Source organism: Pomacea canaliculata, linkage group LG9 (genome assembly GCF_003073045.1).
Source record: "Pomacea canaliculata isolate SZHN2017 linkage group LG9, ASM307304v1, whole genome shotgun sequence".
Lineage (NCBI taxonomy): Eukaryota > Metazoa > Mollusca > Gastropoda > Architaenioglossa > Ampullariidae > Pomacea > Pomacea canaliculata.
This window is the reverse complement of record NC_037598.1, coordinates 13,719,339-13,737,060: the sequence shown is the minus strand read 5'-3', so window position 1 is coordinate 13,737,060 and position 17,722 is coordinate 13,719,339. Positions and strand designations below refer to the sequence as shown.

The window sequence follows — 17,722 nt, the reverse complement described above, 5'->3', positions numbered from 1 at the left end:
GAGGTTCATTTCTACCTCATGACCTACCTCCCAGTCAGACTCGCTAAGTTACCATCTTTCATTTGACACGCCATTTTAAAGATTATTTTTTAAACATTTACGTGGTAAGAAATATATTGAAGAAATATACTTTTGTTTTCTCGTACTAAATTCAAATGAAAGATGGTAACTGTATGGAATAGGATAAGTCATGTTTGGGAAGTAGGTCACAGCAGTAGAAATTTGCACAAAAATTATTTTAAAAATATATACAAACATAAAGTGCCATACAAACATAATTTATTAGAATAAACATTAGAATTGAAGTATTGCTTTTTTCGACTGTTGGAGTAGAAATCCCAGTCGACTTAAGAAGCGACAACTGACTCAAACATGGTGCTTGATCAACTGAATCTTTGCCCTCTTTCCATCATAAAATATCTGATTGGTTGACTTTTTCCAGCCTTTTAAGGGAAGTAATCCATAGGACAACAATTCTTGAATGCACCAACAGTTTCTTCCCTTGCATAGTCATTTACTCTGAGACGTTTTTTGACGCTACCCTACTGATGAAATATGCTGCCCACAGCTGGGCAGCACACTGAGGATGAGTTAACCATTGCGCTGCCCATTTTATTGTGTGGACCATTTTGCTTTATTATAGAATAGTTGGATTGCAACATTTTCCTAGCAATTTATAAAACACCTCTTCTTCGGTGGTAGCGGTCCGGTGGCGCAACGGTTAGCGCCTGTCACCAATACAGTGAAAGTTGGCTGCCCAGAGTTCATTTCTCGTCTCGGGCACGCTGTTCTTTCTCTACACGTGACATCTGTTTACATGGCCGTAATATAGCCTCAGCTGCTGACAGGCGTAAAACACCAATTCCCCTCCCCCCCCCTTCTTCGATGGTACTGTTGTATTGATCTGACAAACCACAATGTTTATTGCTTGCTTTTGTTTTTGTAAAGGCTATTGAACCTGCTAAAATGTAAAACTGTGCTAAAAAATTCATTATTATTTTCAGCCCAGACATCTGAGGTACAACCTGCTCGTACCTTGGCAGAAGTGATTCATGAGGCAGTCAATGAGGCCACTCGTAGTTATGGGGGACACAGTGCTGTCATTTCCCGACAAAGTAGCTCTGCTGAACTCCAGACAGAGGAAGAGCTGCCAGTAAGTTTTTATTACTGGGTTGTCGGAAAAGTGATGACATTTTTTTTCTGTTTTTCAAAGGTTTTCTGATATAAAGAACAATGACCAATCAATGATAAATTGCCTGTTTTTCTCAATAACCTTTTGCCATATTTCAGTGAGCTTCATAATTATAGAACGACCTGTATTTATTCACAAAAGAAAACTGAACAAAAGGCTCATTTACAGCCTTATCTGAACTGAGCATTATAGCACGCAAGTAATATTGAAGAAAGTGAAATATGTGGAAAGTGATGGTGCAAGGTCAGGTGAGTGTGGTGAATGTGGCAATTTGTAGTAATTGTTGATCAGCGTCATGTTTTTACTGTTTTTGTTTGTTGTGTACTTAGAATCAGTGTGAGACCGGTCAAGAGCCTGGTGAGAAAGACAGTAAGGACAACAAACCTGTTGATGACAAGAAAGCCAGACCTCTTATCTCCAAATCGGCTATTCTGCGTCTTCTGTCTGAAATTATAAAATCCTACAGCAACTGCACACTTCTGATCACCCAGTACAGTTACGAGCCTGGTCAGTCCGATCTTGTGCCTGAGGTAATTTTGAGCCTGGCGGGCTGAGTGAGTATTCATGTTTGTTCTGGTAGACTATGCAATTCTTCTGCTGTTCTTGCTGTTGCTTTTTTATTTATGCCTTTCCCACTTGAACACTTAAACTTTTGTGACAGGGGTGCTCACTGTTGGCATTCGTGCTGGATCAGCTTCTGCCTGTTTGCCAGACTGTTGGGGACAAAGATTGCCCTGCCCTTGCCCGTGTCTTTCTGGCCAGTATTGCCTCTTGCTTACACAGTCCTGAAGCCCAAGCCACACTGGTCTCCGAGGTGAAAGCAGCACTGCAGAGAGCCCTTGCTCTCCCCGAGAGTGCAGAAAAACATTCACGTGTGCAGGCTCTGATGGCCATCATCAGTACCATCATAGAAGCCTGCCCAACCCCAGGACACATCCGCAATCAGGTCTGTTGGGAAGCAAGCATTTCTGCCTGCTGGCATCGCTCCCTTATATGGTTATATGACTTAAAATCTCTTTCTTTTTCTTCTAGATTCACAGGAAAAGGAAAATAGTTCTTTTTGTTGACTTGACATTTGTCCCACTAATCTTTTCATTACATATACTGCAGGTGTTCAAGGGACAGCAGAATGTGGTGAACACTGTTGTAAAGCTGCTCATTCGAAAAGGGGTGGTGACGGACCTAGCCCGTGTCCCTCACAACCTTGATCTTTCCTCACCTTACATGGCTGCCACCATCAATTCCACACTGAAGCCTTTGGAGACTCTCTCGCGTGCTGTCAATGCACCTGCCCAGCCATCTGCAGCAGCCACGGGCAAGAGCAAAATTAACGGGGAGAGTGGAGTACCTGTTGTTAGTGATGACCAAGGAGGCACCACACATGCTGCTGTTAACAATGCAGGTCTGTTTCCAGGTTACATTATGCATGTTTAAAATGTCACAGTGGCTGTTATAGATATCCTGGTATCCTGACTTCCACTTTGGTAGCAACGTGGGTTAAATGCATTTAACTATGATTGAGAATTGGGTGTCATGCTTTGACATAGCTCTCTCGGAATGTTTACAAAGTTGACTGGGTAGTTTTCTCTGGGTACTCCGGTTTCATTCACCCAGTGTGCGTGTGCATGCATGTTTATTATGTATTATGTATGTAATTTTGTGTATGAAAGTACATTTTATGCATACCCTTGACAGGTGTGTACTTGTGTGCTCCATGCATGTTGTATGTAAATAGTTTTAAGCCTGTAAATGGTGTTTGGGAAGAGGGAGGGGAATTGTTTTACGCCAAGCTAGCAACTAAAGCTATATCACAGCAAGGCAGCCAGCCCTGTAAATGGTGCTTGGGAAAGTCACTATATAAATGGGCCTTTTGTAAATAGTAGTCGTATTATTTGTCTGCAGAAAGCGAGGCTGAACAAGGGGACAGTGGTGTGATCATTGAAGATGTGACTAACAACCTTGATGCTCATACTGACCTTGAAAATGCCCACCATCACGACATTGTGGAACCAGATCCAGACAGTCAGGCTATGGTAAAAACTTAGGCAAACATGTGATTTGTGTAAAGGGTCAACATGCCTATTAAATATTAAAAAATCCATAATATTTGTTATCATAAGATCGAAGATTGAGTGAGATTGATGTAGTTTAGAACAAAATTTATGTAAAAGAAATAGTGTTGATTGGGAATTTCGTTTATATCATCAAGAAGGCCTGTGTTCATCTTTGTGCTTATGGAACCTCTGGAACAAAACTAATTGTATTTTTTATGTTAACTTTATCGTGTGATTAGAATGAGGCTCTTCATTTCTGTGCTCTTAAACAGACACCTGATGTGGAGCTGGACCAGATAATGGATCAGTTGCTGCAGCGAGGTCCGGATGATCCTAGCTCTCAAGTCATTGCTGACATATCCATGATTTCAGGTAACTTTTACAAAGCTCTGGCAAGGGGTGAACAACTATTATTAGGGGGCAGGTTCAAAAGTTTCAGATGAATAGTGCAGTTTCCATAGATGCTGACATTTTTCTTATTATATTTCAGTCCCTTTCACGTCTTTAGCCCTCCACCTGACCCTTTTCACTTATTTAACAAAGTTGCATCTGAGAAAAATGTAGGAAAAACATGCATGGCATACTTATAAGATGTCTTAAGTAATTGATACTTTCATGTTTGGAAGATCAAGGAACGGGACAAGTTGAAGATGAATCTCAAGATGTGCTGATTGATGTGGAGGTGGAAGCAGATGACATGGATCATGAAAGTGCACGCATAGCTGCCCAGGAGACCTCTGACGGTGAAGATGATGGTTTGCATCATCACCATCATCACACCCATCACACTGGTAAGAAACATGGCAGCACTGTGAACATGAATTTGTTGAGCTTCAGTTTCTGCAGACAAATAACACTACTACTACTTACACTTACCATTTATATAGGAACTCCCCCCCCACTGCCATTTACAGGGCTGGCTGCCTTGCTGGAACCTTTACCACCATTTCATTGACTTTTAAAAGGCATTTGACAGAGTCTGGCTTGAGAGGCTATGGCATGTGATGCGAAAATTCAACATCGAAGAAGGCCTCATTCAAGTCATCAAATGGCTACAATAGCTACAATAGCTCAACAACCACAGTAATGCTAAACAGCCAAATAGGAGCTCACTTTCGAACCGCGGTGGGCGTACACCAGGGAAGTCCCCCATCACCGGTGCTGTTTAATATCCTTTTGGAGAACATCTTGCTGGAAGCTCTCCGCAACCATCATACTTTCATCTCAATTGGTTGAAAACCAATCTGCAACTTACACTTTGCAGACGACATCGATCACCTTGTCGAAAACTATCTTTCAAGGCACCTTGGAGGGTAGCCAACGCTACGGTGGCTAGAGAAAGAACTGGCTTATAAACGTACAGGACCTGCACACCATCGCCAAAAGTAGGCAAGAGTAGCAGGCCTGGTCAGCTGCTTCTTCTGTCCTTGTGCTCCAGCGACAGGTGTCGGTCAAGGGACAACGGACGGACTGTCTCTCTGGGACAACATTTGATGTCAAGATATTTGTAGAAGCACAATCAAAGTCATTTTGCAATTCATTCATTACACAAGTCATATGCGTTTGACCAGGTTATTAAAATGTTAAGAAACTTAACTTGAACAAATGGTTTATGTACAATGATGTGGTTTGCTTTGTCAGATGGAGATCATGAGGAATCCCCTGATAGTCCCTCAGAAGGAGAAGACGAAGAAGACTATCATGAACTTGATCAGGACGATGAAGAGGATGAGGAGGAAGAAGAGGAGGAAGATGACGAGGAGGTAGATTTTGTTTTTTTTGTTATTGAAAGGTAAAGTACAATAGTCGAGTCTTTTTTTTTACTTTGTGTGTGTGAGGCACATAAGGGAGAAGACTACAGTTTTAGGAGCACTGCATTCTCTTGCATATTGAAGAGAATTCGTCATGATGATTATGTATTGCGTGAAAAAAAGAGTGTTGTTTTAACATGCACTAGTAGAATCAGAGGACATATTACGTTGATGGGGATGTCATATTTAACGGGATTTGTTGTGTCATAGGGCTCAGACATGGAAGCAGATGATGATGACTACCAGGAGATTGACAGCTCACTTGTCCCAAATCAGGACGAAGAATTCTTCTTCCAAATGGATGACATACATGCTACAGGTCCTTTTACCTGCAATAGATTTAGCTACCATTTGGTGACACCTATGCATCTGCAGGTTCTTGTTTCTGGGAAAGTGGGAAGATCTTTAAGGATAAGTAAGATAAATATGATGATTTATCTTAGCACATTTTTTTAAAACCTTCAAAGTTCTTTGCCTTAAATGTTTATGAGTGAGTAATGTGTGGTCTTCAAACCAGTCCTCACTGTGTTACAGGAGGTGGTCAGCACTTTGTCTTGAATGAAAATGCTCAGATATGCTCATATCAGCTTCCTGTGTCGGTGCATGATGCAGATAATGCCAATGAGGCTTCAGGTATGAATAAAGATGACAGGGAAATTTGCCAGAGTTATTGCACTGCTTTTTGCAAACATCACAATCAAAGATTTTTTTCCCAAAAGACATTCTGTATGCTGTATTTTCTACTCTTATGCAAGCAGGCTGGAGAGGACCAATAATTTTTTTTTTTTTTTTTTTTAAATTTTGATAGGCCCCAATTTGCCTCCAGCTCCAAGCAGTGTCCCTGTAGCGCACCCACTGTTAGTCCGGCAAACTGAAAACATGGGAAATATGCGCATCCGCACACGTCAGCGAGGGTCGTACCGCTTCACTCCAAGCACACACACTTTCCATGTAAACATGCAGGGAACTGGGACTGCAGGCCGCCAAACCAATACACCTGTCATTTTGCAGAGGTAAGTTTTTCATTATGTTGAAAAGAACATGGAGAAATATGGTTGTAATATTTTGCATTATTTTAGTGTTTATGTAGCTTCGCCCTAAGGACAGCTTGAAGTTGAATGTTTCACCAATTCTCACAAATACATGTGAGTTTACATAGAGCTGTCCCTCGGAGCTTGAAAATCAGTAGGAAAAAAGTGGTTGAGATGCCAATGCAAGATTGTTATGTTCAGAAGTGGATTTTGGTTGCAGATGACACTAATCGTAGTAAAATTTTAAAAATAAGACTCCTTGACTTTTGTTGCAGACTACTGGGTCCCAGTACAGCAGCCGATATACTCCAGCTGACCAACACACTGACTTCACAGGCAAGTGTTCCCCTCCGCACACACATCTATGCCAATGACGATCTACGCATCATTTCGCGCCCCGACGAAGACTTTTTTGAGGAAGTATTTCAGGTTGTGTCCTCATTTTCTTCCTCGGTTTGATGCTTGCCATTCCCACCAAGAATTATTTTCTTCCATAACAAGCCCTGCATATATTATCTGGCTTGCCCTCTTGACTCTACAACACTGTTCTGGCTCGTGTACAGTATCTGTCTCAGCTGTGAATAATGAGTGCCAGTAAGCACGTGGCATGAGGTACAGTCCCAAGGTATGATAACAGCTCCTGCTACGGCTGCTTGTTCTATTGACTTTTTTCTAACATCTTCAGTCTGCGACCTGGGACAGTTACACTGCACTTTTCAGTAGCAAACATTTATCTCCTACTTTCATTGGAAAGGGAAAGAAGAAGCAGGCTTGAATGCAACAGCTAATTGATGAGGAGCAGGATTTGAAACCCAACTATCAGAAGTTTAGAGGCTACAACTGCTCTTTAACCAAGCAAATTATTGCCCCTGTTCATTGAGTTAGCTCAGGGGTTCTCAAAGTATTTTGGACCGTTGACCACTTTACTAAAGTAAAAAATAGGGTGGACCACCAAAGCCTAAAATCGCTCTGTACCGCAAATTTCAAGTTTAACTTGCCGCATATGTTTCCTTACAATTAAATGTACTTTTGAAATTAAATACTTCGCAAAGTACACATAAAAATTAAAAATAAGGAAGTGCACTGCATTACTATATATAACGGATGATGCAGTTTAACAACACAGTGCTTGTGCTGTGACAAAGACTTGGTCGGTGAGCGAACTTTTTATTTATGTGAACAAGCAGTTGGGCATCGATAAAATTAAAACTCATCTGAAATCAGTATGGGAGTAATTAGCGTATCTGGTGATTTAAACTTCACTTTGCTGACATATGATGACTGTCAGCCACTTACCACCTGACTTATGCATGCAGACCACATTGGGTTAGCTTATGGGCATGCCTCCCAGCTGCGTACGGCTTTTTTTTTTTTTTCGGCCTGTAAGGTAGCATCAAAAAAGACATCACACCCAATGTAAATTAATGACTATGCAAGGGAAGAAACTGTTCATACATTCAGGAATTATTCAAATAAACATCCCTAAGACAGCTAGAAAAAATCAATCAGGTATTTCATATTTGAAATTGGGCAAATATTCATTTGATCAAGGCCATGTTTGAGTCAGTTTGCAGTTTTCTTAATTCAACATGGATTTTTTTTCTTCAACAACCGAAAATGGCATGAAATAGTAATTCAATTCTAATGTTTATTTTAAGAAAACATGTTTGTTTGGCAATTTGTGTTTTTTATATATTTTTAAAGTAATTTTTGTGTGGAATTTCTACTGCTGTAGCATACTTTCAGAACATGAGCTATCCTATTCTGTACAGTTACCATCTTTTAATTGAATTTAGTACAAGAAAACAAAAACTATATTTCTTAAAAATCACACCATGTTAATGTTTAAAAAAGTGCTTTTTAAAATGGTGGATCATCATTGGTTATCTTTATTGTAGATAAATAGTTGTAAATATTTAAACACTTCTGGTCAAATGGTAAATCGCAACCAAAAGTCAGTAGCGAACCGTAACTAGCTGCCTAGACTGAGTTAAGCACCCCTGGGCGCCAGATGTCTCACTGAACCAGGTGTATTCGCCTTAGACCACTATAAAACACTCTGCAAACGAGAGCTCAGTAATCTTTTCATTTTGTCCATGGGCTATACTACACGCACAACTATCATCACACTCTTTAGCCTACCTGCCTACAGCTTGACTGCTTGTGCTTTTTGGATGTTCATATGGGCTGTTCATTTATAAGAGTAAAAAGTGTCCGCAGAAGAAGAGACTTGTTGAAGCTGTCTTCAAACAAATCCACTCCTGGTGTGCTTTAGCAGAGCTAATTTTCTGATATTCTCCTAATAGTCGGGTCAGCTGGTAAAGTTACAGAAGAATTTGATGTTTTCCATGTAAATTGTTTTTATTCAATGCTTGTCAGACAATCCAATGCAAATGTCCTCCCAACCTTCCCTGTGTCTGCGTGGGGAGTGGGGTTGACGGAAAAAAACTACTGAGCTTTATAGTGGTCTAAGGTGAATGAACCAAGGTTAAGTGGGTTCTCCTCTGTCAGTCATGTTGCTAAACCACAGATGTGTATAGATGGATTGCTGTCTGTCTACCGAGACCAACGCTTAGCCTCTTGCGAAAGTTCTCGACTGTTAGTCTCGGTGAGCCTAAACAATGAATGTGACAAAACCGGAAGCTTTGTATAAGTCAACCTCTTTTTAGTAGTTAACTGGAAAAAATTGTCTGCAAGTAGTCCAGTAATGTGTTCATGGCTAAACCCACTGACCAGGGATAATAATTCACTTGGTTAAAGAACAGTTGTAGCCCCCAAGTTCCTAAAAATCAGGTTGTATTGTAAGTATCGAAGAAAGACAATTTCATTTTTATCGTATAACATAATGAGTGATGTTTCTAGTTCCCATAAACTTGCCTCTAGTCTTCACTCTCAGCTAAAATTCTGATTAGATTTTTCAAACTGGGAAACATCCAGCTCACTAGCTTTAAATATTGCAATCACTGGGCTGTTTTGACAGATAGCTATTAAGAAATGGAAGGTGTAGTTTTTATTTCACATATTAAGTAGTAGTGTACTGATGCATGTCTAAATAGTGAAAGATTTAAAAGTTATAATTAATGATAATCTGCTAATTTGCCCATTGTTTCGGGGATTACTCTAATTGCTTTAGGCAGCAAATGCACTATTAAGATAATTTGTACAAGCTTATTGTGAATATGAGTACAACATGTCTGTAGGATGTGTAATTTACATCTGAGCCTAAAATTAAACATGCTGTAAAATTAGCTGACAAGATATCCTTTATATCAACTAATAATCAGAAAGGAAAAAGGTACAAAGACTCCAAATTACTTTTTGTCATTATTTCTTGAACGATTATTTTTGTGGCATTTTGGGAGAAATCCATTTTGTCATAAATTGTGTATGTTCGTGTGAAATAAATATTTATATTAAATATATATATATAGTTGCTGTCTTCGGGGAAAGCTTCAGAAGTAAACAGCGTTTGCTAGTGAAGTTGGTTCATCAGAGATGGTGGCAAGATCATAACTTTTTGGCTCTTATGTGCTTGATTGTACTTGAGCTTTTACACTGTGTTCAGGTCGCACATGGGGAGAGCAGATTGCACGTGTTTACTATTGCCTGCATTTATTTTCTCAATCTAGCATTGATTTTAGTGCTGGCTTCTCACTTCTCACATTTTCTTAGTTTCTTTCTCCAAACATTTCTTTTTCAAGGAGCTTTGGGTTTGCTGATTTTTTTTTTGTTTTTTTGTTTTTTTGTTACGCTAGAGCTCAGAAATGAAGGTAGCAGTTAACATTCATAACATTACTAGAAAGTTATCAAACAAAATCACACTGCAGGGAATGTCTTTATGCTTGCTTAGGATTTAAAGTGGCCTTCAGAGAAATTGAACTTCCGAGCATACTAGTTCATTTGAAAAAGCATTATCACAGGAAATCTTATGGTCTAATGGTCTGTGAAGAAGGGTCTCTAAGATGATCAGATTTCATCAAGGTACAATTTTTTTATTATTTGAAACTCAAAGATATATGTTAAAGACTAAATTTGTCTTTTTTTATTTTACTAAAAATAGATAAACGCATTGAAGCATTAAAACACTATTCTTTTGGTAACCCTTTTTTTTTTTTAAGTATCTGAAATTTAGCAGCGAAACTAAGAGCGTATAAATGGTAAAGTATACATCACATTTGCTGATACAAAATAATTCAATTTTGAAGAGGGGTCATTGTATTGATTTCCACATATCTGCAGTGAATGTCACATGCTTTACATTGTGTGTTGCATGGTGGTTGAACTGCTGTGTCAATCTTGCTAATTTTGTTTTTGACATACAAAGATGGCATTTTGTTAGCAGAATGCTTCATTGTCATTGCCTTCTAACACTTTCCCATTTAGGCTTACCTATCACATCTATAGCCTTGCATTTTTGTTTGTATGGTAGGATTATCTTTAATTGCGTGAACTAATTTTTTTTAACTATGCAGAATATTTAAAATTTTTACTCTCCCTTCCCCTTAGTTTATTTAGTAGAACTTCAGAATTTGTATCATTTTGCATTGTCTTTATGAATAGTTTTTTGTGTAAATGGTGGAATTTTTGTGAAAGTGGTGGTGGTTAGGGTTTTACTTTATACAGTAAGCCTTCACAGCATTTGCTCTGGACATTGGAAATACTGAAGGCATGGAGGCATTAAACTAGAATGACCTCTAGTCTAGTAAACATACTATATTTCTGTCTAGAAAACATTAAAAATACACATAGTTTATTTAACCAAGCTAGAAGAAAGATGGATTTGAACAGTAACTTTATATGAACAGCATGCTACCTTTTTAGTAGCATCAGTGTCATGTCTGAGACAGGGGAGTTCATTAGACTGAAAGGACTCCTCCACTTGTTCAGCTGTCCTGACCTGAGAAATTCAAATTGAATGTTCATGTGTGGCTTATAGCCATAAGAATCCATCAAAATAAATCTCTTTTAATAAACGGCTGCCACTATGTCTGTGTTCTACTTTTAGTCTTATATATGTATATTAGTTTTCTAGAGTCTGAATAGTTTGGACCTAGAGTCAGAATAGTTTGTAGGGTTGTTTTTTTTAAATAGCGAGTGTGTTTGCTGACAAATGTTCAAAACGAATATAATGGAGAGGAAATTGTCATTATGCTTGCATTTGCAGGATCCATTCCCTGATAGTGGGTCTGCAGGCTCAGGTGTGTTAGCTTGCGTCCCATCTACCCTGGCACGTTGGACTGAAGAAGCTCGAGTACTGGATGGTGATAGCATTCATGACTGTGTTACAGGTGCACACTCTTTTCGTTTTTTCACATTTGACGTTTATTGTTATGATGATCTTTTTGGGTAATATAGTATCTTGGAAAATAGTGTTTACCATCAACACAAATCTTTTATTGACACAAATTGTTTTTGCAGTTGCAAAGCCAGAAATCATTGAGTGCCTTGTGAAGAAAAGAGATGCAGAATTGGTAGAATGGCGAGAGAAACGGCGAAAGGCCTGTGTAGAGAATTCTGCTGCAGCAGAAGAAAAAGCTAAAGAATCTGACAAAATCAGTTCTGATGTTGGTGGTGCAGCTAAAACCACAACAGTAAGTAGCTTTTGTTGGCCTGAAAAATGGAGTTGTGTACATTATTTGGTTCATCAGTAACATTGGATAGTGTGTTTTTAATTGCTATGCCTAATTTTTTTTTTTTAAGTTTTTTTTTATTGGTTAGACTGCTGTAAATGGTTCAATTCTGTGGGGGATTGTTTGTTTGTTTTGTTCACTATCTGTTCTGATTTTGTCATCATCAGCTTGTGAATCTAGATCAGTGGTTCTTAACCGGTGTTCTATCTAGGGTTCGATGAGTCGGTCTCAGGGGTTCGGCGGAGCCTCCGTCACGGAGATCAAGACACACCAGACTGATTATGTAAATTCGTGATGACACTAAAAAAGGGTTCGGTGAATGTGCATATGAAACTTGTGGGTTCGGTACCTCAAACAAGGTTAAGAACCACTGATCTAGATCCTCCTTTAGTTCTTCTGCGTGGTGGATTGCTTCATGAAGGCTTGATTCTATATAGACTGTATGCTTGTATAATAATTGTGATTGTATATATGACAACTATGATGATTAAGACCTATATGCATTACTTACAGATTAAACAAGTATGAACAGATTTCCGTAATTCTGGTTTCATAATAAATTTTTAAAGTTTATGTTTTCAAATCTTTTTCAGACCACAGCAGATGTGATTTTATCACAGGCGATGCCAGAGGACCGTTCAGATACAGTGCCTTCTGAAACTGAAAGAGAAAGTGGTAGGATTTTGTTAAATGCAATTTTACTAGAAAGGATTTTTTAAAGAGTAGATGTGGACATGTTTGAGAGTGAAGACAACTATTGATATCATTTTAACATCCTCTCCCCCCACCCCCAAAAAAATCCCTTTTACTTTAAACTTTTGGCGACAGTATAAGTAAGACATTTCTGGAACAATAGCAAGTTTTTAAAAAAAAACTTGTTCACAGTATATAACAGGTAAATCTATTTATTTGTTTCAAGCTTAATACCTTTACACAGCCATGGATAAGGTTGTAATTGCTCTGTTACTGATATGGACAGAAACTGTCCTGGCAGCACGGCGCCTAGCTCTGAGTTTGGTTCAGGAGGCTCTTCAAGCCAGACCACCTTCCACAGCACCATCAACAAGCATTGCAACCACCAGTGTAAATGCTCTTTCCACTGCCAACAGCAACGTGACTCCCATCATGAGGTACAGCCCACCTGCTATGCTGACTGTCAGAAGAGAGCTCAACCCAGCTGTGTCACGGACAGATGCACCTGTCCTGGCTGTCACATCTGCCTCTGCTGTGTCAGGAGTCGCATCTACTGCAGCTGTGCTACCTCCTGCCTATGAGCTTGTAGCTTCTTCAGCTAGCAGTCTGGCATCTCAGACACTTGGACCAAGCCACTCGGCCTCCACTCGGCCACCAATCATGTCCTCTTTGCTTGATCCACAGGCTCCTCAGGCCTCGCAGGCCCACCAGATTGTCACCATGCCCATGCCTTCACATGCAGCTCCTCGGTAAGTCTCCATGTATTAAGAATAGCATGATTCTTTATGCATGGATAAATGTACAGTTCGTGGGGTTCTTACTGAGCCTGAGCAATCCTTACATCTAGATTTTTCAAGGTAAAACTTTGTAAGTCTTATATTGGCCCTTTGGTCCTTGCAATTACACACGTCTTTATATTTTCCCTGTGCCAAGCTCATATGTCGATAAAATATTACTAAAAATACAAAAATCTGTGGTTTAGCATTTGGATTAACTCTGGTAATTCTCTTTGTGGAACCAGTTGCTTCTTCGCATTCACAGGAAACCCATTCTTTTTTCAAGACTAAATATATTTTATACTGGCAGATAGGTATCAGAATTAACTGGAGAAGATCAAAGATTCATTCTCAAATAATACACCTTTCTAGCCGTACATGAGAAAGACTGAAGCATTGGGGACGATCGCCTAGGTCCCTACTATGTTTTTATTTGGCACCATCCCTTTCTTCTTGTTCCTATTCGCCCCCAGTGGAGCATAGGGCCACAGGCACCATCCCTGATCCCTGCTAATCCTGAGTTTGATGCATTATCAGTTGTTGTCATTTTTAAACCTCTGTGTTATGTGTGTTTTGCTTCCATTTAGCTGGTATGCCATGCCAGCTGAAGACTCTGGATCAACATTTCATACTCCAAGTATGTCTTTTCCCTCTCATCATCATCACCACTACCACCACCCTCTGCAACAGCAGCAACAACAGCAAGGTGTGTCCCATCAGACAGTAGATATGCCCCCTGCTAGCACTACGACTTCAACACCTGCCTTCGGCCAGCCTCCAATCCTCAATCACTTGCAAGAATTTCTTCTAGGGCTCCAGCCCTCTGATAGTCCATCATCAGGATTTTTGGGAAGCACCGAAGGAGTTTCCTTAATAGGTTCTTCCCCAGATGATTCTTTCCTGAACTTAGCCAGTCTTGGTCAGCCACCAGCCTCACAAGTCTTGGCTGCATCAACATCTGAGCAGCATTCAGGTGTGTATACCTTAAATTACATTAGAATGTGTAATGAAAACTTGCATGATATTTTTTAAATCACAGTTTATCACATTTCTTTGACTTTACTAGATGATATGACCATGGTAGATATGTAGTTATGTACCCATGGGAAATTTTCTCCTGGTTGTAACCCCTAAGTTTTCTAGCGGGTGGTGCTTTTTGCGTCCACGTCTTGGGAACTCCAACTGCCATCCTGTCCCCACCTTTATCTCAGTGAACTGCCATCCTCATCCCCACCTTCATCTTAGTGAACTATGAGAAACGTATAACTTCTGGAGTTAAATTTGTCTCCTCCATCCGTTGCAACCACCAACTTAGGGGACTGCATGTTCAGGTACAGACATCAACACTGGAGGGGAGCTCTAGTCAGGAAAGTTGTCTCTCACTCTCTCTTTTACACCCTGCACTGGCCTGTCAGTCAGACAGCAGTGCAAGCATTATCACACTTTTAAGTGCAGCTAGCATTAGTTCTGCCTTACGTTAAGGGAAAGCACTAAAGAATTTCAGCTCAGAATCATTCACTTGCATAAATACCTTTTGACTGTATGGCTAATGTCAAGGGAGATAACGCCATGTGTTGTGATGCCGCCAGCAGGCTGAATGGTTGCAACCAGAGGACAAATTTTCCCATGGTTATAGAGTGAAGGTAGCTATGTATCTCTTATGGTCATGTCTTCTGGTAAGTCTTAAAAAAAAAACTAAGCAAAAATTACTTTAAAATGATACTTTTTAAAAAAAAGAAAAAATCTTTTAAATCATTTGTATATATTTATATACACACATGCATTTGTGCACACACCCTTTCTTGTAGGGTTATGGGAGCAGAATCATTTAGTTCCTTTGTTTTATAACTTCATCGTTGAGCTGTTTCTCTGTTGCAGGTACTTCAGAGGGACTCTCACTTGCACCACAACCTAGCTTAGCCTTTTCTGGGATGGATTTCTCAGGAATTGTTGTCTCACAGAGCTCAAGGTTAATAAATCAATTTTTCCTTTCTTGACTATTTTTAAGTTCCCCTGGCCTTCAGTAAAATACGTGCTGCTTTCAGCATACAAACTAAAGTAATTGTCAAAGTATGATCATCATTACATTCATTATATACTGTCATTGCCTTACCTACCCCATGCCCCCCCAAATGTGCTTCATACAGTCTAAAAGTCATGAGGTGTAATAAACATAGAAAGTAGAGGCCAACGGAAAAGCATTTGTTACAAAGTGCTTTTGAAAGCCTAAACTTTTTCTTATGCAGCTGCTTCCCTTCGTTGGATTTAACTTGTAAATTTTTTATAAAGGTAACCCTTTTGTGTCTTTTCTGTGCACCAGCGGTGCATCAGCAGCTGGTGGTAATGAAGTGCAAGGAGCAGATGTGCCTGCTGCATCTTCAACACCTGTAGATGTCCCATCTTCAAGCACTGTTCCTGTAGTTCAGGGAGAGCCATCCACCAGTGGTCCACCTAACACATCAGCTTTTGGTACATTAAGGATTTTTTTTTTTCTGAGTGTACTGAGTTTTTGTACTTTTGTTCTGAGTGTTTTTGCATACTTTAAGCCAATATGTTGGATGTAAAGGGTTAAAGATGCAGGTTGAGGAAACAGTGTCAAGCCCAATCTTTATTTATTTTTCACAATTCTTATTTTTTCCCAGGAAGTGAAAGGTGAAATATGTTGTGTATTTGGTGTAGGTGACCTGCCTGAAGGGGTAGATCCATCATTCTTAGCAGCATTGCCAGAAAACATCCGGCAAGAAGTGATTGCAGAACAGCTGCGATTGCAAGCGCATACAGCAGCGTGCTCAACAGCAGCAACAGCAGATGGCAGAGACTCCTGGTGCCATGGAAGTGAGTGCTGAGTTTCTTGCAGCACTGCCACCCAATATACAGGAGGAGGTGAGTTGAGGGTGTACAGAAGCACTTAGATTTTTTTTAGTAAGCTGTCAGAAATAAACATGAGAATTTTTCTTGTGTAAACTTTTAGGGTTTTTTTATGTTGTTTTTTGTTTTTTTGCTGTTTTGCTTGCGCAACCTTATGCAATTTCCTCCAGATTAGAAGATTCAAAATCTTAGTTTAACATACAGGTCCTGGCACAGCAGCGAGTTGAACAGGCACGGCTTTTGGCTATGCAGCAAGGTGGGCAGAATGCCCCAGATACCCCGGTTGATCCAGCCAATTTTCTTGCCTCCTTGCCTCCAAACCTTCGGCAGCAAGTGCTGGCTGACATGGATGACAGTATGATGGCAGTGCTGCCCCCTGACATTGCTGCAGAAGCTCGAGAGCTGCGTCGTGAGCTGGAGTACAGACAGCGCCGCCTCATGCAAGAGCGGCTCTTTGCTCAGAGTGGAGCAGCCTCTCTGTCTGCCATCCTAAGAAATCCAGGTGTGTGGTCATCTCATGATAGGGTTTCAGATCATTGGGTTTTGGCTGAAATGAGTTTTGTACAGAACAACTAAAGTGGGGAGCAAGGGGGTGAAAAACTGCCTCAAGAGGGGATCTGAGGTTGATGCTTGCTTAAGGACTGTAGTGTATGTACATCCCTTGGATCACTGGTTGTTGATGTTATGGCCAAAATTGTGTCTCAGGTTCAGTATGTTTTCCTTTGAGAATTTGACCATCTTCAGTTTGCTGTGCTTCAGTAGCATGTATTATGTATCTAGGGTGCAGTTTGTAGATTTTAAAAACTTAAAAGAAAAAACCATTTTCACATTATTTCTGAGGACACTCTTCACTTTCTAGTAAGTCTTTGGGAAAGCAGTAAGAATTATAAAGAGAGCAAGAAGTATATGGGCAAAATAAGGTCACATTTCTGTGGTTGTTTATATATATGAAAATCTCAAAATGCTTCAAGGGATGGTCTGATGCACACATACAAACTGTTATGATAGTAAACATACCCTGTACAATTTACTACCATAGCAAACTATAATGTATTGCAGGTTTGTATGGGCGACTAGGCACAAGATACGCCATTAGAGCTCGTGCAGTACCAGCCATGCCAAGATCTCAGTGGACTTTTGGAATTGGAGGCAGTGGCAGAAGTGGTGCTGTTGCTGGTGGAGGTCTGCCTGTAGCACGAATGCGAGGTCGCTATCTGTTGGATCATGAGGCACTCACATGCCTGCTGGTTTTGCTTTTCATGGATGAGCCAAAGCTCAACACCAACCGCCTTCACCGTGTGCTGCGCAACCTGTGCTACCATGGTCCTACACGGGCTTGGATCATCAGTGCTTTGTTGTCCATCCTGCAGCGCACAGCAGAGGGTCATGCAGAGGCTGAAGAGCCCACAGCTGGAACTAGCAGTAGCACTAGGATCACCAGTGCAACTTCATTACCACTTGTTAGCATTGATAAATGTGGAAAAGGCAAGAAGGGTAATCAGCAGCAATGCTTATTGCAATCTTCACATGAAATTGGAATTGTTGGTGTAGGGTGGCCACGTGGAGATGTGTCTCGTTGTTCAGGTTCTTGGTTGTCCATTAGTTTAGAAGCAGCCTTAGGTTGCCGTGCCAACGTCTTCCAGGTTCACCGGAGTCTTGGGGGCAAG

The 17,722-nt window shown here is 40.3% G+C and overlaps 1 protein-coding gene across 1 annotated transcript in view; it reads left to right on the top strand.

Annotated features, from left to right (window-relative positions):
• Window positions 1-16,401, top strand: part of LOC112572910 (E3 ubiquitin-protein ligase HUWE1-like) — a 45,729-nt gene extending 29,328 nt beyond the window's left edge. The window contains 21 exon segments of the mRNA XM_025252900.1: window positions 1,005-1,153; window positions 1,522-1,722; window positions 1,854-2,138; window positions 2,303-2,594; window positions 3,095-3,225; window positions 3,519-3,618; window positions 3,873-4,037; window positions 4,888-5,009; window positions 5,268-5,376; window positions 5,592-5,690; window positions 5,866-6,070; window positions 6,364-6,517; window positions 11,253-11,376; window positions 11,507-11,679; window positions 12,312-12,393; window positions 12,698-13,160; window positions 13,775-14,160; window positions 15,066-15,156; window positions 15,508-15,656; window positions 15,867-16,070; window positions 16,260-16,401. Coding sequence (XP_025108685.1) covers window positions 1,005-1,153; window positions 1,522-1,722; window positions 1,854-2,138; window positions 2,303-2,594; window positions 3,095-3,225; window positions 3,519-3,618; window positions 3,873-4,037; window positions 4,888-5,009; window positions 5,268-5,376; window positions 5,592-5,690; window positions 5,866-6,070; window positions 6,364-6,517; window positions 11,253-11,376; window positions 11,507-11,679; window positions 12,312-12,393; window positions 12,698-13,160; window positions 13,775-14,160; window positions 15,066-15,156; window positions 15,508-15,656; window positions 15,867-16,033 — 3,647 coding nt within the window. The 3' untranslated portion in view covers window positions 16,034-16,070; window positions 16,260-16,401.
• Window positions 16,402-17,722: the final 1,321 nt, after the last annotated feature.